Source organism: Heloderma suspectum, chromosome 2 (genome assembly GCF_057233095.1).
Source record: "Heloderma suspectum isolate Gila_16-S chromosome 2, 16-S_ref, whole genome shotgun sequence".
In the NCBI taxonomy this organism is placed as follows: Eukaryota; Metazoa; Chordata; class Lepidosauria; order Squamata; family Helodermatidae; genus Heloderma; species Heloderma suspectum.
In genome coordinates this window covers 136,075,221-136,098,635 of record NC_139459.1, presented here as the reverse complement: position 1 = coordinate 136,098,635, position 23,415 = coordinate 136,075,221, and the positions used below count along the sequence as shown (strand labels likewise).

At 45.6% G+C, this 23,415-nt stretch overlaps 1 protein-coding gene across 4 annotated transcripts; it reads left to right on the top strand.

Annotated features, from left to right (window-relative positions):
- Window positions 1–1,114: 1,114 nt before the first annotated feature.
- CLTA (clathrin light chain A) lies at window positions 1,115–22,432 on the top strand. 4 transcript variants are annotated; one of them, XM_084834884.1, is made up of 6 exons: window positions 1,115–1,493; window positions 10,923–10,960; window positions 14,353–14,470; window positions 15,822–15,933; window positions 20,774–20,809; window positions 21,979–22,432. In XM_084834884.1, exons 1-6 carry the CDS (start codon window positions 1,292–1,294, stop codon window positions 22,148–22,150), a joined length of 678 nt encoding a protein of 225 aa, XP_084691010.1. In that variant the 5' UTR covers window positions 1,115–1,291; the 3' UTR covers window positions 22,151–22,432. The 4 variants fall into 4 exon arrangements, with proteins under 4 accessions (XP_084691010.1, XP_084691009.1, XP_084691012.1 ...); XM_084834883.1 differs by having other exon boundaries at window positions 10,923–10,966; XM_084834886.1 differs by lacking the exon at window positions 20,774–20,809.
- The last annotated feature ends 983 nt before the right edge of the window (window positions 22,433–23,415 follow it).

Below are 23,415 nucleotides of genomic sequence, written 5' to 3'. Positions count from 1 at the left end.
TGGGGAGAAAAAAGTACTAGAGCTGCATTCCTGGGAGTCAGGATCTTTGAATAAAGTGTGCTATACTCCTGAGTAAAGGACATTGGATTCAGCTATAAATGGTATAACTATACACACTTATCTGGGAGTTTGACCTGTAGAGCAGAGTAAGACTTTAAGTCTTAAACAAACATGCAGAGGGTCAGATTGCACAGGGATCTTTATCACAGGCCTTATTTATATATGAATGGCCTTGCCTGATCCAGTTTGAGCGAGCATCATGCCACCGGTATCAGTGGGATTTACTTCCCAGTAATTCTACAATCCTCAGCATGCACACGAGAAACACAGTCCCCACGTAACTCAGTGGGATTTACACTTCCAAGCAGATGTATTGGGCCTGATCTTAACAATGAAATCTTATGCATGCTTATTCAGAAGCAAGCCCCATTATATTCAGTGAGGCCTAAGGCTGCAATCACATACTTACCTGGGAGTAAATTCCACCAAACTCAATGGACCTTCTAAGCAGACCTGCATAGGATTGCCCTGTTGGCATGTTTAGGAATACAGCCTTATGGGAAATGTCTTCATTCATTAGTTATTCACTGCTGTGTAGGCATAGCACAATCCTATGCAGAAGTAAATCCTACACCGTTTAGTGGGAATTTATCCCGAGTAGGATTAGATTTAGGATCGGAAAGCACGCGATCTCTGCTAGGACGCACGAACTGAACTGCCTTTCCCGAACTTGTCTTTCTTTGCGTTAGTTAACGTCCAGCTCACTCGTTAATAAGTTCCAGTGAATTAATGGGACTCGCTCCCAAGCGAGAGTAGGAGCGCAGCCCTAATCCGGAGCCACGGGAGCGCCACCTCGCGCGTGGCTGCCCGGGACAGAACCCGCAGAGGCTTCAGACGCTGGTCCCGCCGCCGCCCCCGCAGTCGGGCGCGGCCGCCGCCCCCACAAGCGCAGCAGGGACGGACCGCGGGCAGATCCGGCGCGCGCAGAGCGGGCAGGGGGTCACATGGAGTGTACTATAAATCCCGCCTTCTCGGCGCGCTGATTGGCTTACGTATTTCTCCCCCTCTCAGTCGGTTGGTGGAGCTGCGTCGTCACTCTCGGAGCGTTCCGGATAAGGACGGGGGAGGAGGAAGAGGCGCGCGGGGTGCTGGCTGTTCGGCTGAGTAGCCCCAGGAGGCCGGAAGTAGCAGCTGCGGCTCTGCCAGAGTCCGTTGAACGGCGGAGTGTCTCGAGCGCTCCCCGCTCCTCGCGGCCGTTGCTTCTGTTGGCTCCCCCCCCCCCCCGGCGCTCATGGCCGAGTTCGATCTCTTCGGTGCCCCTCAGCAGGCGGCGGGAAACGGGGCGCTGGGCGGCGGCGAGGAGGATCCGGCCGCCGCCTTCCTGGCCCAGCAGGAGACCGAGATCGCGGGCATCGAGAACGACGAGGGCTACAGCATCCTCGAGAACGGCGAGGTGCCGGCCGGGATGCAAGGCCAGGAGGGGCTGCTCGCGGGTAAGGGGGCAGCTTGGGGCCAGGGAGGGGGAGGAGCCGCACGTGCATGCTTGCCACGTGAGGCCTGGCACGTGTGAGTGGGCGGGCGTGGGTCCCGTGCCGGGGCTAGAGCTCTCGTGGCGCCCCCAAGCGCTGTGCTGCTGTTCCTCCCCCAACCGGCACCAAGAGGCGGTGCCGCCCAGTGGTTAGGGGTCCCACTGAGCAGGGGGTTCGCCAGCGCTCCAACCCTGCCTCTGCTCCGAACTTGCTAAGGTTTCCTTAAGCGAGTCTCTTTCTCTCTCTCTCGGGTAGCCCCTCATTTGCGACTGAACAACAACAACCCCGTCTAGGTTCTTAAACACAGCCTTTTGACCCGTATAACCCAATTTCTGCAGGCGTTCAGCATGGCCAAGCCCTTCAGTTTTATCTTGTCTCCACTTCATATCACTACTCCCTCAAACTCATCCCAGAGCAGTAACTCGGTATGTCTTGTGGCTTCCTGTTGACTGCTTGCTTTAGTGACACAAGTGAGCATGTGTCCTCTTTGCTGCGAGTATAACTGTGCAGTTCCAAATTACTTTTGACACGTTTACAGTGTTGGGTTAAATTCTGAGCTGTGATCCTCTTGGAGTAACAACGAACGATTTCACCCCCAAAATGTATTTTATTTTATCTATAAAATCACTTGCATATCATTTTTCAGCCCTCAAAAGGGCCTCAAGGCAGTAAAATATACAATTTATAAAGAAACAGTTTTGCCTTGGGTGCTATTCACCCCATGTTCTCCTTGACAGGCTAGTTGTGTGAACTGATCCAGGTTTTTAGCAGGACCCATTGTCTGTCTTGATATCATAAGGCAATAGATGAGCTTGCAGAATACTAGAAAGGTTTGGGTGAGCCAGTGAGTTGGGTTAATGCTGTCCTGTTAAAATTAAATGTGCTGAGTCTCCCATCGAACAGGAAAGTAAAAAAGCAGGCAGTTGAACATGGGCTATTTCTTCAGAAAGCCTTTCAGAGATATAGAGGAAACAAATTTGAATAGCTGGTGCCCACTTCTAAAGTGGCCTTAACAGTTAGATCCATGTTGATGTGGCCTCTTGTATTCCAGGTTTCTCTCAGCTCAATTTTTAAGAGAGGTTAGATGGGTCAACTCTGTTGTATATTGAAGGGCTTAAAGTGGGTGGATAGCCTGTGGATCGAGGGCTGTCTGCAACCCTTAGACTAAAAGCCCTGTGCAAGCGATTAGTTCAGACTTGTGGCAAGAGAAATCATGGAGGAAGCAGGAGACAGAAGGGGGTGCCGGAGTGGGGGGGAGAGGAAAAAGAGTGACCCTGACTGCTACTGGCCTGTGACACCCCCCCAACAGATTACCTCTGAAGCAATGTGGCCACAGAAAAAGCCTCCCCACCCCTGCCTTGAAACGTCTTAAGGCAAGATAAAAGCTACTCTGTGCTAGTCCCTTGAAGTGTGTTAAATTGACAGCAATAGCCCAGTACATAAGTGCCATTGACGGTAGCCTTCTGCAGATACTTTTCTCCCAGCTGAGCTCATGTCTGATATTTTATTATTTACTTTCTTAGTCACCTATCTCTAAAAAGGCCTCCTGAAAGAAAGATGATATTGGGGACAGACTTAAGGGAGGTGAGATCCAGGTGGAAGAGCATTTAGCCTCCCCTAGGCTGTGTCCCTCTCTTTCTCTTAAAATGTGTTTATTCCCCCACCCTGTTTTCTGTATGTTTTGGGTGGATCCATGTTTTACACAGATCTGTTGCTGTCACATGTAGTTCTAGACTGAGACTACAAACCACATTTTCAGTTGTGGCCCAGCTTATCTGTTGTATCTCATCTCACACATTTCCAGAATGGATGCTTAAGTTATTAAAACCAACCTGTTAGCGTGTAGTCTTTTCCCAGGCCAGGAAGGCGTTGGGTCCCTCTTGGAATGAAGTACATTCAAATGGTAGCAATTGGGGAAAGCAGAAGGTGATATAGAACCAAATGAAACATTTTGTTCAAAAATCTATAGTTCTTTACTGTTTTGCTTTTAAAAAAAGGGGGGGGAAAGAAAAGGTCTCCATCATAAAGCTGAGACTGTTAACAGAATACTTGACCTCATGTCAACTGTCTTCTAAGAGGGTTCAGGATGAAATGTGGAAAGGATGTTTGAGAGAGAGATTCTTTCTCTCTGTCTTTCTTTCTCTCTCCCCCTTCTTTGGCTGTCAGACTTTATTCAGGGAATGCTGGAGCTCCGCTGCAGGGGAAGATGAGGAATGTCCAGCTACAAGAGTTTTGGCTGTGTTCTCAATTGTGCTTTGGTTTATGTAGGGAAACTGAGGACTCAACAGGGCTGGCTTGTGCCTCATGTGAATGGAGAGTGTCCCCAAATTTTTTTGGACCTGTGGGTGCGTTTGGGAATTTGAGGTAACTGCTGTGGGCACTACCACAAAATGCCTAATCAGTGGATTGCTGCTTTGTTGTCTGCCTGTCATGTCTGTGGGTCTTAGGCTGAATATTATTCAGCAGCAAGTTTTGCTTCATGCTTATTGGATGGCGCAGCGTCTCTTTAATAATTCACCTAATTGCTGGTGGTGCAATACAGCTAATGCTGCTTTTAAACATATGTTTTGGCGATGTCCAGTGTTTGCTTCTTTTTGTGGGGAGGTCATTGCACAGAAAAAAACTGTACTGGAACAGTCTTTAATATTCAGTGATATACATGCGCTCTCAAATAATGTATCTGCTTCATGGAAATAACAAATGGATTCTCTGCACCCTTTTGACAGCTAAAAGACTAATATTACAACTTTGGAAGGATAAAACACTCACCTCCTATAATGCAATGGATTGAGGACTTTACAACACTTTCAATATGTGAATGGATGGCATACAGACACCACCTTCCAAAAGATACTTTTTTGGATATTTTGTCCACCTTTGTTGAAGGTCATGTATAATTCCTAGAAAGTTGTATGCATTTCATACAAATCCATGCATGCATATTTAAAAAATGGGGATAACAGCCCCCCCAGTGCCCATGGGCACCATGTCGGGGACCTAGAACGTATCCCAGAATCTGCATCATGCTGGAGTTCTTGTGGCAGGTGTGCCAGAGTTTCTCAGCACAGAAATGGCTTCCTGGAGGTAAACCTTAGAAAACCACTGCCATGCTCCTTTTCTGGAGGTTATAGAGATTATATTAAATGTAAAATGCTGGTTGTTGCCTTTAAAGCCCTAAATGGCTTAGGATTTAAGGGATTGCTGCCTTCCATATGATCCTGCCTGTCCATTAAGATCAGTTGGGCAGGCTGCATACTCCTCTCTCCTATGTTTGGGTCTGCACAAAAGGACTTCCTCCATTGTGGCACCAGGGTTGTGAAACTCCTGACCCCTGGTCATTTTCTCTCGGAGACATTCCTGTTCTGGCAAGCAAGCCACCTGACTGGATGCTGCTTCTTTTACTATGCTCTGTGATTGTTTTTTAATCTGTTCTTGTTTGTCATGTTATGGCTGGGTTGTTAATTTGAACTATTAATTGCCTTGGGTGCTGCTTTTAAAGGTGGAATATAAACTAACACCCAGCCTCAAGAGTTCATCTGCTGTTAAGTACTTAAGAGCGAAATGCTGACTAGCACATTTTGCCATTTGACCAAATGACCCAATGACCCCCTCACTCAGCAGTTTATTTAAAACCAGGAAAGAGTAGTATAGAAACATCAGCCAGCTACACTATGCTGGGAAAATATTTTTTATGCTGGCGTCTGCTTTTGTGATGGAGTACACTACAAACTTGCTGATGTGAAGTTTCCCTTGGATTTAACTACTGTTCTGGCATACTTGGCCAAATCTTCCGAAAGGGGTTTGACATAAAATACTCTTTCATGAGCTTATTGTAGGAATGAGGTGCACTTTAACAACTAGCATCCTGTGCATGCACATTTAGGGCTAAGTCCCACTGAGCTTGGTGGAACATGCTTCTGAGTAAACCTGGATAGGATTGGGTAGTAAGTACTCTCTTTTAAAAGAAATGTTCAAGTTTGGGGTAGTTTCCATGCATATGTTTTAAATGATTTTAGACTGTTCTGAGGGCATTTGTCAGTTGGACAGTATGTAAACCAAATGAATGAAGTGATGCAGCTGGACTTGTTTAAGAAATGCTAACTAATTTAACTCTTTAAACTAGCACTCTTAAGAGAGCAATCCCAGGGACCATGGGATTGCTCACAAAACTCTTCCAAGGTCCGAGACAGTGCTCTGCCCTCAGAAGGGAAAGTCAGAGATCCAAGCACACTCCCCTCCCCTCTCGCAGCCAGTGCTGAAAGAACTGGTGCCCTCCGAGGCTGGAAAAGAGACTTTGGAGAAGGAGGAAAGGGGGCATTCTGGTGGGTGAGGAGGAGACTGGAGGGGAAAGGATATGAGGTACCCTGAGCCTTCTCCTGCCACCTTCCCTCCCCCTTCCTTCCCTTCCCCTTCAAAGCACCCTTGCTAGAGAGGCTCAAAAGCCTGCCTAGCAAAAATCACCAAAGAATGAGGATGGGGAGACAAAAATTGCCTCCCCCCACTCCTGCCCTGTTGGCTTCAGCCTAGGGATGGCAAAAAATTCCGCTGCGGACTCAAATGAGGCCAGATTCTTTGGAATCCGGCCTCTGGAATCCATGGTGGAACGGCACCACTCACCTCACCCTCCCGAGGATCCCCCATGGACTAGCACTCCTTCTCTGGATTGTTTGCGATGCAGTAATGGCAGCTGCCATTACCGTATTCCTTGGAGAAAGACAGCTGCAAATGGCATAGTGGACACCACTTGCGGCCGTAAAGTGCTGAGTTTAACCTAACTGCAGCTGTATTCTCCAAGGAATACAGTAATGGCAGCCACCATTACCATATCGCAAATGATCTGGAGCAGGAGTGCTGGTCTGTGGAATCCTCCTGACACGGAGCGGCTCTGGAGGATTCTGGGGGGAGGAATGGATCGCCTCCCCCCGTGGGTGGATTCCCCCATGGACTGGAAGGTAGGGAGTCTCCCATCCTTACTTCAGCCTGATGGGGGATAGGAATCCCAGAAGCCTTTGAGTTGACAGGCTTCTGAGCAGTGAGGGTGCAATCAATAGGATTGCACCCTAAATAAATCCAGCCTTTTTTGCATGTACAAATTGTCTTTCTGCAAGCACCTGTTGATATGAAAAGGGTGAAAAAAAGCAAAGTGCTAAAATAATAGTCCAAAACTCAACGTAACATCTGCTAAGACCCCACCCATCTCCTGTTGAGGGTGTTAGCCCCTTATTTAATTTGTGGTGTATAGGTAAAGTAAAATATGATAGCAAAAGTTGTTGGAACTGTGGTTCAACTACTTTACATACAGCCATCCAATTTATTTCTTAATGCAGAGTAAAATTAACTAGCTGCATGCAAGACAAACTGCTTTTTTGGACCCTTGTTAATTTTAAGTAGTTAAGTAGGGAGAACAGCTGGGGATTTGTGGATTTACCTTTTATAACTCTAACCTTCTGAGCCATCTTGTTCAATTTGGTGCTCTTAAAACATGTTGCTGTGCCAAGTGCTACCCCTGTTTGGAAGAAATATGGTTTTCTAGTGGTAGTTGTGGTATTCGAGGTGCCTTCTTGGAACTAAATACAGTGTGAGTCAAATTACATAGTAAAAATGACTCCTTTAGGAGTGGGAGGCTATGAAAAGATGCCCTGGAGTATCCTGTAAGAGTGCTGATGACTCAGTCTCAGTAGCTTAGCTGGGTTACTCAGAATTAGGGAAAAAATTGCATTGATACAAGGAATTGATATATTGTTTGCTGGCAATGATGCTAACCTGAAGTAATGTTACACCCAAAGTAATGTGTTGCCCACATAGGGTTGGATGGCTCTTTAAATGCAAAGCCAGCAGATATCTGCATGGTCCACATGGGTAGAGCAAACCTACCTTAAACTGACTACACTGAATGGTAAAGCCTCAAGCTTTGTACGCTGCCCTTGAAATCATTTTTTGACCTTTGAAGTAGTTGGATCAAATGAGAACAGCTGGATAGGAGGAGGGCTGTTGTGTTTGAGCACGAACAGCCTTAATATGTTGCATCTCTTGCCCCATAAATTCTGGCTTTCCTGTCTTGTTTGAAAGGAGTTGCCCCCTAGAATCCAAATTTTGCCAGTTAGACTTCTGGTCAGTATTGTTCGCTTTATATAACTGCTTTCTAGGCTTATCCTTGCCAGTGCAATAAAGCTCAACCAGCACTATTATAGTGTCCTAGTGGGTGACATTTTTGGAGGGGGGATTCCCATCTTGTATGTTTCAGAGCAGGTGTGATTATTTTTTAATTAAAATAAAACCCTTTTTATATACATGGTGAATTTGCCCAAACCTTTAAAAGGGCAGGTGATTCTTTTTAGCACTGATGGCTACATCAGAAATAGTGGGCAGCATTGAATGCTAGTGTAGGTTATGTTGTGCTAGCGTGAACTACTTCTATTCTAGCGCAGTGCCAGTAGCACTTGCTGACATGATGGGCTTCCCCGAGAAGCTTGTCGCGCCAACAAGCATATTGGCATTGTACTGGGTAGTTCACCCTTTTGTTGTTTGGTCAGTCACTTCCGACTCTTCGTGACTTCATGGACCAGCCCACGCCAGAGCTTCCTGTCGGCCGTCGCCACCCCCAGCTCCCCCAAGGTTGAGCCCGTCCCCTCCAGAATATCATCCATCCACCTTGCCCTTGGTCGGCCCCTCTTCCTTTTGCCTTCCACTTTCCCTAGCATCAGCATCTTCCCCGGGGTCTCCTGTCTTCTCATGATGTGGCCAAAGTACTTCAGTTTTGCCTTTCATATCATTCCCTCAAGTGAGCAGTCTGGCTTTATTTCCTGGAGTTTGACCTTCTTGCAGTCCAAGGCACTCTCAGAATTTTCCTCCAGTACCACAGTTCAAAAGCATCTATCTTCCTTTGCTCAGCCTTCCTTATGGTCCAGCTCTCGCAGCCATAGTGCAGCGTAATTTCTGCTAGTGGTAGTGTTGCATTGGGATGCTGCCCATTGTGAATTGGAAGGTTATGCATAATCATGTTTAGTTAATTGCCGTTTACAATTTCCATTGGTGTGGGGATATGAAAATGTTTCCCTTAACCTGATTTTCAAATATGGAGGAACCCAAGCTACCCCTGAAGCACTTGATGTTGTAGTAGGGCTTTGGAGATGTGAAAAGCTTAGTGGCTTAGTTTGGGCATAGCATATTAAGCCAAACTGTGTACAAACCTTATGTTCCTGCATCCCTGTATGCTGTACTGGAAGATTTCCTAGATTAATTAGCTATAGTTAGTTAGTTTGTTTAATTAGTTACATTAGAATTAAGATACAGTGGTTCCCAGGATCAGAACAAACCAGAACGTGAAACAGTGGTTTGAAGTTGGTTTGAGGACCTGGCTTGTTCTGACCCTGGTAACCATAGTTCCCTAATTTAGATGTAATGGGAAACCAATCACTTGCAACCCAGTCATTGGGAGGGGGTAGCGCAGGCACATCTTGGCTTAATAAGAGATGTCTCTGTAGCGGGCCAGTGAGTCTGCATTTCTTGCTTGCCTCCTTCCTGGATCTTTGAATTGCTGATCATTGGGTTTTCAGGCTCTAGATTTATAAAGGCCAGAAACATTTTTTTCAGGAAAAATGAAGTGTGTGGATCTAGAGCAGAGTGATACATGGGCCTTTATGCTGGCCATTCATGATGTGTAAAACAGTTGCAGATTGATTTGCAGCTGTGCCTTGCTAACCTGTGTAAGGGAAGAGAATGGCAAACTGAATAATTATATTCTTCCAGTCTCTTTGAGCTTGAAGTTTCATTTTTTTTTTACCTTCTCAAACCTGTCCTTCAGTACCATGTATGCAGTGCATTGAAGGCAACAAGTGCTAAATAGCTACTATTTTGGTGAGCCTATGGGACCTATGGCCTTTGGTGACCAATATAGCCCCCCAGCCCCCCCCATACATTCTAGAGTGAGATGACAGACCACAAGTGCTTTGCAGTCCTAGGCAGCAAAGCCAGGATGTTCATTGGAACACACTAGGAGCGTCTTTCATGGTTGGTGGGTTGCATTTGGCTTGCTGGATCACCATTTGTCCAGGCCTTATTCTGATCTTCTAGTTCTGATAATGCCCGTAAGAGGAAGACTACATGACTTTAGGTGGTGACATTTTGAAACAAGACTGACTATTGGTAGTAATAGTTTGTTCCTTCTGGCCACTCTGACTGCTGGTGGCTTCTGCTTGCTCTTAGCTGAGGGAAATAGGCCTTGTAGATAAATCTATATTTAATGGATCTTTTTCTTAGAAGCAGTATTACTTCTGGAGAACTATCCTCCTCCTATGGCTGATCACACGCCAGCTTAGAAACCTGACCAGAAATTGTTACTCAGACTTCTAATGCTAAATAATTTAGGCACTTAAGCTGGTGCCTTTGAAATATGTATGATGCCAGACATTATATTACTAGTATTCTGTTTTAGTAATACAAATCCTAGTCTCAGATACATGTTTGTATTGGCCTGTGATCATGTACTTGAGGTAATACAGAGAAGATATTCTTTTGAGTTTGGTTAATGCCATTTATGTAGCACTTCAGTTCTTACATTTTATTGATATTTTTAAAGTTGCAAAGTAATATATGCAACAGGATAGAAAAGAGATTGTGTCATTACAAAATATTTATCAACTTCTGTGATCCTGTTTTCTAGCCCCTATGTATGCTGGTGATCTCTCCAAAAGAGTGCTGCTCTTCTGAAATATATCCATCTGATTTTCATTCATTCTTAATCTAATAGAATTTTTCCCTGTTACTGTTTTATCCCCATAGCCTGCACACCCAGTTTTTAATTGTTGGGATAATCGTATGGTTGATGAGAACTGACCCGAGAGAAGAAAATTGTTTCAGTTCTTACAAAATATAATGAATGCTAGTATTAAAGCATTCCGAGCGCTTCAAAACCATTGTCATGCTGGTCTTCACAGCTAGTATTAAAGGGCTTTGTAATCACTGTACTTCAAGTTATAGGAGGGGGGTGGGAGGAGGCCGAGAAAAAGCGGCTTGCGTAAGATCACCAAGTGAGTCTTGATGGAGTTGAGCCTTGAAAAGGGACTTCCTGCCTCACACTCTTTGCTACCAGCCTGCATTAGCCTTCCCCAACTTGGTGCCCCTCAGATGTGCTGGACTGCAACTCCCATAATTCCATGCTGGCTGGGAGTTATGGGAGTTGCAGTCCAGCACAACTGGATGACACCGCATTCCGGAAGGCTGGCCTACATTGTCTCTCACTTCCCCATTGAGGAGGTCTAAAGCCTACATATGCATAGCCCAACAAAACCTCAGTCTTCCCGTTCCTTTCTTGCATACTCTGAACTCCTACAGTTTTCTACAGAGATGCTTTTTTGCCAGAAAAGGCTAACACATCAAATTCTTCTCCTACAGATTCGATTGATGGAGTGATGAATGGTGATTTCTACCAGGTAAATGTGAGTAGAATGAGCTCTACTGTAATAGTTAAGGCAGTCTAGTCATTGAATGGCTGTCCAGACAATGAAGGTTACCATTTCTCTTATTTCCCCATCCAAATGCTTGAGCCAAAGGTGATGGAGCATAGGTGCTTGCTGCATGCATGCTAGAGCTGGCAACTAATTTTCAGTAGAGGCCGTTTTGAACTGAGCAAAGGCTCAAGAGGCAGGCACACAGCATTCTTTAACTCACTTTTTCGGCAGCATGAAACACAGCAAAGTGCATTTCTCCCCATCTGCAACTCAGCAGCCCACTCCTGAGTCCTGGCTTGCATGCAGGAATGAGCGATTGAGGTGCAGGAAGGGAGAACTCTAAAAGCTTCTGTTACTGCTCTACCGGGGAGGAGGGGCTTAGTATCTTGCTTGTGATCCGCTGAAGAAAAAGAAGTGGAGGTAGGTTAAAGGGGTAGTGGAGGATTTGGGGTGGGGCGGGGTCAGCTAGGAAGTCCCTGGAGATCAGACGGGGCACCTTGTTTGACCATTTCCTGTCCCTGCCATGAAATATGAGTTTGTAAAAGTATGCATGGCCTATTGTAGGAAGCTGTGACCCGGCAGTTTGTTGCTGAAATTCGGTGGCAAATCACAAGAGACTTCTGAAACAGTCAAATTTAGCTCTGTAGTGCTAAAATGGCCGATTTTTCTTTCTTTTTTTGCTGTTGCCATATTTGTTGGGGCAGGGGCCGTATGGGGGACAATGTGTGTTGCCCACCGCTGGTTTATAGACAAGTGAAATCAAACTTTTGATGACAACAGGGCAAAATCCCACGAGAACTAGGGAACAAACTCTCGCACCAGTTGCTTATTTTCCCAGTATTTTTTTTTAGTGTTGGAGGAATTATTGGATATTTGTCTTGCTGCATTTCACAAAACTATCTTATGTGCTGAATGCTTCTAAAATTGGCTTGCCCATCAGGGTTGGCAAGAGGTGCTTGAAGGAAGACTAGGCCAGTGCTGGGGAGGAGCTTCACCTTCCAGGGCCAGCCAAGGCCCTGGCGTCAGGCATCCCCACGGTTATCTCCAATCTGTGATCAGAGATAACGGCAGTGGTTCCTCCAGGGGACTCCAAGGAGGCCCACAGGTCCTCTTGCTGCTGTAAACCATGTGAGGAGTAAACTTTGCTCTTGGTGCAAGTAGATTTAAAAACCAAAGACATCTAAGTGCTTTTAAATGCAGTGGGAACAAACCTTAGAAGTGGTGCAGCATAAGAGCCATGCAAGAGGGACTGAATTGGATGATACTTCAGGTGAACTGGGTAATGATGAAAGAGTCCTATGAATAGCGTCATTGTGTCACTAAGTGCTAGCCAGATGCCTGATGGGTGGGGCAGAGGGAAGGGCTGTGTCAAGGACCCCAGTGGTGGCAGTTAAGCACACAGGGATGTTGTATTCCTAGTGGAAGGGAATAGACAATCCAGGATCAGAGCAGAATCTGCCAAGCTTAGTGTTTCAGTCATTTTACTAAAAAGGGAGAAAGTGATTGCCTGTGCTGGGGAGGGGAAACGAAGCATCCTCCCTTCCCCTGTTGGCCCTATTGTCTGGGTCAGTTTTTGTCTCCTTTCTCTTTTGTGCCCCCCCCCCCCCCGAATTTAGGAGCCACTGAAATCAAGCCTGTTGTCATCTGCATAACCTTGCCCTGGGTTTTATTTCTTGGTCACACCATGATAGGTGACCTGGTGCTCTCCAGATTAGTTGGAATGGAACCCTTAGAATCGTTGATCATTGGCCATGCAGGCCTGGGGCATAAGGGAGTTGCAGTCCAAATGTGAGGAAGGCCTGCCATGGCATGCCCCTGCAATAGACCAGTGGCCTTTTAAGCTGTGCTCCCAGTGAATCCTGGGGTTCCTCAGTAAGGTCAGTAATGGTGGGCAAGCTTGTTTTCAAGACTGCTTGCGTAATAGCTCCTGCGGCGTGTTGGCTATTTTCTAGGGCACGACTTTAATTGAAGTGGGGCCTAACAAGCCTGGCCAGTGCCCCATATGTACTATAGAACATGCCTCAGAATTGTTAGCAGCCCGATCCTCTGTGGACAAGTTGATACAGAAAGTGTTTCCTAAGCCTGACAGTTTTGAAAATTGCCACACAAGAGCGTGATGGAGGTAGAGTAGCTTTCATTATACAAAATATACACAAAGTGTTGCAATATTTCTTTGTTTATCTCCTCCACTACAGATTTAATTGAGAGGGCATTTTGTAGGCCACCTATCTTTGTGACTCTAGTGAAAATAGGTATAACTACATTTTGCATTCAATAGCAGATAAGAGCCACTTTCTTTATAGCTACAGAACTACCCATTTTCTGGCTCCGAGGAGTTCTGTATAAAGCCAAATACTGTCTGAGCAAGAAATTGAGAGCTTATAAGTGAGAGCTTGTAATTCTACTCTGTGCAAGCCTTGTAGCTCAGTGCTTTTTGGAGTTCTATTTTCTTTGTGTAGAAGAATGATAAAACCAATGCAGAGTAGGTGCTGCGAGCATACTGATTAAAAGTTTCCTTGAGTAAAACAATGGTCTGCTAAATTACTGAATCCTTTTCAGCAGTGCCTTGTTTTTCTGTAATTTTCCAAGAATTGTATCTAGGGCTTTCACCTCTTTGAGGAATACTGTGGCAGTGGAATGGGGACTAGAACTGCCAATAATCCAGCCGGACGATGTATCTGGATGCTTCTCTCCTCCCTACTCCTGCACGTTAAGTTTTGCAGGGGCTCAGTTCAGGCACTTCCTAGCAGACTAGCATTGTGACAGCTGGCACTGGGGCTGTTCGCACAACATGAGGTTGCAGGTTATGTGCAGCCAGCATTTTAATATGGGGAGTTGAGTTGTGCAGACCTGGCAAGTGTGGGTTATATGAGTGTTAAATAATGCGTGGCCTGTTTTAGGGTTATGCAAAGGTTGTTTAACCCTCGCATAACTCAAGCTTGCAGAGTTCACATGATACGACAGCCCCCAAGCAGGGGTTGCATATGCAACCTGGTGCCCACGGGCACTGTGGCTCATTTGAACCCAGTCAAAGAGTTGCTTCTGACTTGTTAAGGGGGAAAGCAAGGAGTGTCTGGACTGTCTCAGGTTTACTGTCTCTTCACTGTCTTGACTCACAGTCAGTTTTTTAAAAAGACCATCCAGGATCTCTGTTCTCTTCCCTTCATTTAAAGTTTTGCTTGTTTTGAAGCAGACATCTTACTGGAGCCTGTCTGTGCTAGTAATCTTGTTCATTTGTGGCATATCCGCCAGATCTGTAACTCCTGTATGCTTGCTTATTTTTAAATTTCTACAGCAAAAAGTAGCGCCACTTTAAAACTGTGCTTTATTCACTGAAGATGGTAAAAATGCCTGCATCTTTTTATCTGGTTCAGGAGAGCAATGGTCCAACAGATTGCTATGCTGCTATTTCCCAAGCTGATCGTCTGCAGACGGAACCAGAGAGCATCCGCAAATGGAGAGAAGAGCAACAGGAGCGCCTAGAAGTACTTGGTAAGGGCCAGGACGCCACATTCTTCAGCCCCTAATAGTGAATAGGGGCAGCATTTTGAACTGCGCAGAGTCCGATGGGGCAGCAACATTGGCTCTATCCCAGTCACAGGCTGCTTTGTCTCCTACCCAGGCATGAAGAGCAGCTTTGGTTGGGGTTTCCCTTGAATGCCTCTTGCCTCCCTTTTGACTGAATCTTCCTTCGCACATTGGAGTGTGGGGAGCTGTTGAGGCATGTAAAGGGAGAAATCTCACAGACCGTCTGTTGCAGTACATACTGGGGGGGAGGAGGAGGAGGTTGACAAGCTGTCCTGTGACTCACATAGATGTTATCTAACCATCCTCTGAACTGGAACCTGTACTAAAGACAGATCCTGGGGACTGCCCCCCCCCCGCCCCCTGGGCTTTCAGTTGCCTCTCCCATGTGTAAGTCCTCCTGCCTTAATAGTGAATTTTAAGAATTTGTGCCCTGCTTCTGTTGGGGCACCTGGTGTTGGGAGGGCAGCTTTCCCCTTAGTGGCGGGCCTAGTCCTAGCAGCCACTGCCGCCTCTGGTAATGCATCTCTAACAGCAGTGCCACATGAGGGCTATTGCACCTTGGAACTGGGGAGGGGCCTGATCTCCTACTATGCTGATGCACAGCTTCCTGTGTGCAGGTCTTGTGTTTAAAGCACACAGTACACATGGTCAAACGTCTTGATTCCCAGACTGTGTGATCTCTAGAAACCATGCTAATGTGTGTGATCGCTCCCATTTTGCATAGTTCTCCTTTTAGTTATTGGTGGGGGTGGCAAAGAAGTACTTAGTGTCCTGAATACCTAACCCCTGGAAATCTTAGACAGCAACTCCTCTGGCCCCTACAATTTCAGTAGGAATTGCCCATGCAGTCAAGCATATCTTCACAGCTATAATGGTTAGGGATTTCTATTAAATAAGAAGGGAAAAATGGAAGGGTGGTCAGTATCTCATCCTGTGCTCCTATGAAATTCCTGCTGTTTTGGCCTGTAGGTGTTGCCCAGTTCAGTTTGACGTTTGCCAAAATTAATACGGAGACTTCAAGGAATGGAGAGAGAACTGGTGAACTTGTGCTTCCTGTTGAGTTTGTCTTGTTGAAACTAATCCATGGGGATCAAACTACTGGATGCTTCTGTTGCTGCTCCAACAGACTTTGTGTTTAACCCTGTTCTTAGCACACCAAGCTGGCTGATTTCTGTTTCTGTGGCCACTCTTTGCCCTCCAGCAGCTCCATGCCTTCCAAATCCTGGATTACTTAGTTCAGAATCTTAGCTAAATTTAGCCCCCAAGAACAGATGTTTGTGTATAAGCCACATTTTGTGTCTGTTCCTTTCCGAAGATGCGAACTCTCGAAAGCAAGAAGCAGAATGGAAAGAGAAAGCAATAAAGGAGTTGGAAGAATGGTATGCAAGGCAAGACGAACAGCTACAGAAAACAAAAGCTAACAATAGGTAAGGATTTGCAGGGTGTGTGTTTTTTTTACACTGCTTAGGAGGAACTAAAACATGGCTGCAGCTCAGCAGCTCCATTTTGGCTTTCTCTGGCCCAGTGCTGACATAATACTGGTTTCCTGCGTACCACAACTATCAAAAAGGGAGTCATCCTCGGAAGCACCTACCCCTGTTGCCGCTTTCTGGTGTGAATTCCCTCCTTTTCTTCACTTGCATCTCTTTGTCAACTTTAACTTTGGTTTAACCACTACATCTGGATAGGGGGCAGCCACGGTCAAGGCTAACCTTGGTGTTCTAACTCTGGCTTTTGTTGGTACAGAGGTAAAAGTAAATCATGGATAAAGCCAGCAAAGGAAGTGAGGGGGTGGGGGTGGGAATGACCTGGCAGAGGGAAGGAGAGCAGGGAGAAGGCATGTGTTCTGAAAGCTGGCTCCTGATCGGCCTTAGGTCTGCAGTGGATTTGTATGGTAAAGGGATTGTCTCTTGCCAGAATCATGTGGATCGTTCCAGGAGATTAGGCCTTTGCTGTGTGGACCTAGTATCTGTGCTAGCAGAACCAGTGTCGTTTCTCTGGAAGTCATCTGCAAAATGAGAATCAGAATTACTTTGGAGGTTACATGTATAATAAAGGGGAAGGCGACAGGAGTATTATGCAGCTAAGTGACAGATGAATAGCATTATAAGAGCAACTCAGAGCTCCTTCCCTTCTTGGTTTATAATAAACTAAAAGTCAGTAACTCTTCTTTTGCAACAGTTGGAGAAAGAAAGTCTGGTAAAAGGAAAAGCAACATCTGGAGTTGAGAATACATGAGGCTTCTCATGTCAGCAACGTGACCAGGCTTAATTTTGCAGTCCAAAACTGCCTGGAATCCAAGGACCCATATAGCTACCTGATTTGGGGGCTCAAAGGGGGTTTTGTATTTTGGGGCTCCACCCCCAACTCTGTTTTGGACTTTGTTCTTGGGCAAGTTTTCTTTTAGTCTTGCCAGTTTGCCTTCTGAAAAATGCATGTTTGTGGCCAGCCATGGCCACTATACTAGCCATTTTATGGATGGGCAAGCCACCTGCCATGGCAGCCATTTTGTGAAAGTGCCCATAACACACTAAGCAGTCCTAATGTGCTGACTGGCACAAAAAGGTTGAGGACCCCTGCCTTAAAACAGCCTCCCATGTTGTATAATAAGACCCATTTATATATTTGATGTATTTTTGTCTTGTTCTTCAACCAAAAAGGCTTCCAGAGCAGCTTGACGCTAAGGGGGCTTTCTTCTAATTTGATGTCACTTTTTTTTTTTTTTTTGCAAGGGCAGGAGAGGTCTGTTTTCCAAGGGGTGGGGAGGGGGGAGAATTACAAAACCCAATGTGTATGGTCAAAACCATAGGCATGCTTAAAATAGCAAGGGGCTGTAACACACATACTCATTAGACTTGTAGAATCCTGCGGGAGCAGGGCAGCATTGCAGGGCTTGTTGCCAGTTGAAGAAGTATTTATTTAGAACGTTTTGAGCTGCTTCTCCCACTTAAATTGAGTGGTCTCAGCAGCACTAATTTACTGTGACTCCAGTATCCATAAAATCTATTGCTGGGCTTCCCAGGCTCATAAAATTTTGTAATGTTGATGGAACTGGGTAGACCGCAGTAGAACTGTTCATTATTGTTGTTATACAGTTATGCATTATTGCTTTTCTAATATGTTACCTGACCTGGGAGCCTTTTGTTGCTGAAGATGGTAATTATAAATCTAACAAATATCTTCTTGTGAGACTCTCCATGAAATAGCAACCACATTTACATCCCTTGAGGTGAACAACACCGGCTGTAGTCCAGTTCGGAGCTGAATGTGTTTAAGGCCGCTGACTTCATTCGACTTAGATGTACATCATGTTTTCTAGTGGACTGTGGTTGCTGTGTATTAGTCCATTGCTTGGTCCACTAATTCTTTTTCCCTCTGCTTAGTTTAAACTGTTTTGTTTAGGTGTTTAAGATATTGGAGGGTGGGTCTAGAGCAGGCTTCATAGTGCTTTAATGTGATGGGAATTATATAAAGCTGCAGGGGAACAGTCAGGTCTGTGTTTGTCTGCTTAGTTCAGACACACTGCTTCCCTTTTCCTGTGGAAAGCTATGCACTGCTGAAGGGGGAAGCAGAACTGTGCCCTCAAAGGAGTGCAGGATGTCCTCTCAACAGCCCTGTGAGGTGGCTTAGCCTGAGAGACAGCAGCATGTCCAGTGAGCTTTGTGACCAAGCAGGGATTTGAATTCAGGGCCTCCCAGTCCTCAACATCCTATTCATTGTTCTCCCCTACTAATGGAAGATGGGGGTTGATTATAGTGTGGGTTTCCGAGCCCTGTTCTTTCTCCCTTCTCATAACGCAGTGAGGGACTTGGGTTTCCATGTTCCAACATGTTAAATAGTTACTCTATACTTGGCATGCCTGAGAAATCCAATAGTGTTTAAACAGTTAGTGTCATGGCTAACACATGATGTACGGATTCTTTCTTCCTTCAAATATTAGTAACCGCTGTGCTCTCCAGACTGGAGATAGAAGCTGCTACTTTGCTTAGCTCACCTTTGCAACAGATATGAACCACGTACTAAGCACTGCAAAAAAAAAAAAGGACATGATAGGAGCACAGAATGGCCTCCTTTTTTAAAGCCAATGCAGTTCATGTACTGCAGGCAGAAGGTGAACTCCCACCAACCGTGGCTTGCAGATTGGGAGCCAGCTTCAACCTGTGCTTTCTTGTGCTCTGGAGCGGTTCATTCTCCCTCCCTCCCTCCCTTCTCAGTATTAAAGAAGGCACTGACACAAGTTGTAGCTAATGCAAGACAGTACCTTGATAGTCATGGTTTACAAACCATCTTGCAGTCTGGTTTATGAGGATACTCTTGGTTTGAGTGTCAGTGTGTACATAATGCGATACCATAGTTGAGGCCTGGAAGGGATGCCGAATTTGTTTTCAGGAGGCTGGCACCCACTTGCAAATTATGGTATGAAAGGAGCCAGTGTTATGTCTGCACTGGGCCAAAGTGTTCCTTAACAATACAGCTCAATGTTTAAATCATATTTGCTTGCCTGGGAATTTCTTAATATTTCTAGGTTCAGACAAATCTGTTGCATGTTTAACATATTAAACCTGATATTACTTCATCTGCATTTTCTTCTGCTTATTCTTCTTTTCTCTTTCTCTCTCTTGCCTGCTTGCCTCTTCTGTGGACCACTTGCCACCTAGGGTGGCAGATGAAGCTTTCTACAAACAACCCTTCTCTGACGTGATTGGTTATGTGTATGTTACCTAACTACTGGTTATTTGTCTTATCCATTATCCATCAGTTTCAATTAACACTTCTAATCTGTGACACGTATTGTGGTCAGAGTATTCCAAGACAAATCACTTCAGGCAGAGAGGCATGTCCTGCAGCAGAGCAAATTGCAAGAAAGCATTCTTGAGTTTCCAGGATTTGGAGGGGCGTACAGGTCTCATCCATAACATGGGAAGGCATGTGATGGAAGGAATACTGAAGCTTGGGGATGGATTCTTGTCAGCCACATCTGGCCTATGGACCAATTGATGTACCTCTTGGTTGTCCTACCAACTTTTAATCAAAGCTATGATTAAAGTTCGGGTGCAACTGTGAGGATGAAGGGGTTTCTAAAATTGTGATGAGGGCGATTCTACATTTAACGTTACTGCTTCCTTTTGGTTTTTGAATATAATGCTTCTAGGCACAAACTTAATTAGAGCCTAACAACCCATGATGGGGTTTGGATTGTGCAGCAAAATACCCTTTTGCCCCTGCCTGAACAGCTGCCTAGAGAACAGCTTGGCCTCTGAGAACATTGAAGTTGACCATCCATGCTGTAGCCAAAACAGTGGTAGGATTGTAAATCGCATAGTTCCAAGTCATTGATGGGTTCCATAAGATTTGTAGGAAGTGGATCTGTTCAAAAGGAAGCTGTCTGAGGTATTTTGGAAAGTGCAGTTGTGCTTTTTCTCAACTGGGTCAAGTAGGTTGATATTTTACAAATTTGGAAGTGGGATGAATTGGGATGCTCAGTTCTTCTTGATCTCAATCAAGTAGGCCCTACCGCCTTGTTCTGTTTTGAAATCTGGCTTTAGTCATGTGCAAGGAGCTTATAAAACTAATAGAGCTGTATGGTTGGCACCTCTCTAATTCCAACAGTTTTGAAAAGCTGCCCCTGGTAAGGAATAGCAGGCAGGCAGAAGAGGGAGGTATAAGTAGGCAGACTTAGTCTTGTGCACGTTCCTGCTATGTATTAAGCACACAGGATGTCCTATCCATCTGTGTGGGGCAAGACCTATTTGCCTGACATGACACCACCCAATTGGCCCCCAGTTGGGAAGAAGCAATACTACTCAAACTGCTTTGGGACTTTGTTCTAAGCCTATACCTCTGTAATCAGATGCTTCCTTTTTCACAGCCTTCCTGTGCCACCAGGAGTGTGCCTGGCAGCACTGGAAGCAGCAGATGGTTCTTGCATGTATGTTTCTGTTCTGAGTCTAGTATTAAAGATTCCCCTGTGGAAATGTGGCTGACAAATGACCTAGAATAATCCCAGACTTGTGAAATGCTGGATTTACAGGTGGTGTTTGCCTTTTGCAATTGGAGTTGATGCAGACTTATTTCCTGTAGCCAGTGGGGGAGGAGGGAACCTGCAGTGCAACTGATGCAGAATCAAGCTAGCAGCATGTTTCCTGAATGTAGACAGGGCTGGGAAGTGCATGTTTGGCCAGCTTTACTTATCATCTGCATTATGCTCATTTTCATTTACTATATCTGACTTAAACTCTCCTTTTTTTGTTTCTCTTCACCTTTAAGCACAAACATAAACCATCCTTGCTACAGCCTAGAACAGTTAAGTAAACTCTTCACTGCCCCTTAAGTGTCTTGTCACATAAAATAGCAGTGTTGTAGTGACCCTTTGTCATCAGTGATGTTTGTAAAAAAAACCCCAATCATCCTTGTGATCCTTACTGACCTTCATGGGTTCATCCTCATTGCTTTTTTTTTTTTTCTGTACTGCTTATTGTAGTTGGGAGTCCTGCCCTTCCCCTTCCCGTAATTAGGGGTGCTCACAGCTTCTGCCCATGTGTGGGTTCCAGGGTCTCACTGTTTGCTTTTGTCACTGAAGTATTTTTGTGTTCAAGCAATATAGCAGTGTGTCAGTATTGAAAGGATAACATTAATTCTTATGGCGATGTGCACTGAACTGTGTGTGTGTGTCCATGAAATGAACAGGCAAAGTTATCCTTTGAGTTGGCCTTTCACTGATCTTCCCTGCTCCAGCTATACCATCATGTCCACAGCGCTTACAAGCATGAGGGCCCTGACTTTTTCTTTGCTGATCCTCTCTGCTTTTCCGTAGCATTGGAAATGTCATCATGTGGTCTTATACTGTGGTTTGTGAGCCTTGGAAGTTGCTTCCAGAAATTAAAAGGGCAATTGAGCACCCAGCCCTAGCACTTTTCCACCTGGATGTTTCGCTTCTGCTGTGCCAAACTAATTCATGCCCTATGTAGAACTTGAGTGTTATGTGTGGAGATCGGGATCTTATCCGCCCCCACCAGCACACCTGAGTTGTGTGTTGGACGTCATATTTGCGTAGGGTCCCGCGCATGTAGAGCCCAGCATTTGTAGGTCCCAGCTATGCTATTTGATTTTGTGGTAGCCCCAATCCCCCCTCACTATGCATAGTTCTCTGTGTCTGCATAGGGCACAAGTGTTGCTGTTGAGGCACTCCGAGATAACCGCTAACAGGCTTGTTTGCGTACGACACAGGCTGAGATTGCACTTCTCTCTTAAACACCTGTATTCCAACATTTTACATAGCCCTTCTCTATTCATGTGGGCCTGACTGCTGCCCCCCCATGACATTCTGGGGTGGTGGGTGTGGGAAGTCCTCAAGACGCTACTGGATTCTCCCCCACCCTCTGTCAAAATCAAAGCAGATAACTCATGGGGATGGCAGGTGGGGTGGGAAATGGATGCGGCTGACATTAAAACTGGTGTTACGTTGCTTCTAGGGCAGCTGAAGAAGCTTTTGTGAATGATGTTGACGAATCGTCCCCAGGCACCGAGTGGGAACGTGTGGCTCGGCTCTGTGACTTTAACCCCAAGTCGAGTAAGCAGGCAAAGGATGTGTCCCGCATGCGCTCCGTGCTGATTTCACTCAAGCAGGCTCCGCTGGTTCGCTGAAGGGAAAGCACACCCGCCACTACAAATGCAATATCTTTAACTTTACTCAGAGAAGCTGTGTTTGCAGTAATTGGATTAATTATGTTTAAATGTTTTTGTTTTGGACCAAACCTCATGATGTATTTAGAGTTTGATCATTGTTTTGTGATTGCATGTTCTTCCCTCATGTGTCCTCCTGGTGTCCAAACTGGGAGGAAACTCCCAGAATTGTAGTCTCTGTGCTCTTATGCACTGAGATTTCACTTTCAACTGTACTGATATTAAAGGTCTGTTTGAACAGCACTCTTGTGTGGGGATTTTAAAAAGCCAAATCAACATCTTTACCATTTAAAAAAGACACAGGTATGCTGACCTATGGCCTGTGTGATTGAGAGGTGCTAGTTTTGAATAAGATCTTGTAGCTGCAGTGGTCACATAATATGCAGAGCAAATGGAGAGGTCTCTTTACTATACCAGGCGATGTGCACCATCTTCCTCCTTGTGCAAGGCGATGTGCTGTTGTCTCTGCAAGAGGCTTTGCTCCCTACAGCTGTGCCTTTTACTGAAGCAGCTTTAGCTCCTGGCAGATAGTTCATGGGTTGTACCATAACCCCCTCCTCTCCATCTGCTAGCTTACGTTAAAAGGTGGTGGTTTCTGTCTAACTGCTGCTCTTGGTGTATACGAAGAGAGGGAGGAGTGATAGAGTGTGGGAGTAGAGCTAACAAAACATGGATCCATCGATGTGCTCTGTAGTGGGGGGGTGGGGCAGAGGAGGGATAAGTCTCCTTCATGAGTAGAGTTGCCAAGTTCAGACCCTGAGGGTTCTTAAACTTTTAAAAGGGGAAAATTCCTTCAGTAGCACAAGTTACCTCTGAAGACACATGGCCTGAAAATCTAGTTGGTAAAATGATACCTTCTGTGCAGCTCTTAAAGAAACAACCTTCCTGGAACCTGGCAACCCTGCTCTTGACAGATGGCCATAGCTGTTGGTCAGGAAGTTGTAGGATTTTTTCTCCAGGTTTCACTGAGCAAACAAGTTTCCAGGGCAAAACTAAAATTAACATGCTCTGTTCTCATACATACCTGGGTTAGATGGGGTGGGGGTGGAGAAGCAGAGGAGGCAGTTTCCATCCTGAGGCAAAAACCAGAACAGAATCCTAGTTCCAGGAGTGCTTCCTAGCCTGTGGCATAGGAGCATGGCTGCAGCCCATCCTGTCCTCACAGCAACCTCAGAACATCTAGGGATCCCCTACTGTTGCCTCGTAGTTGGCAACAGGGAGAACCT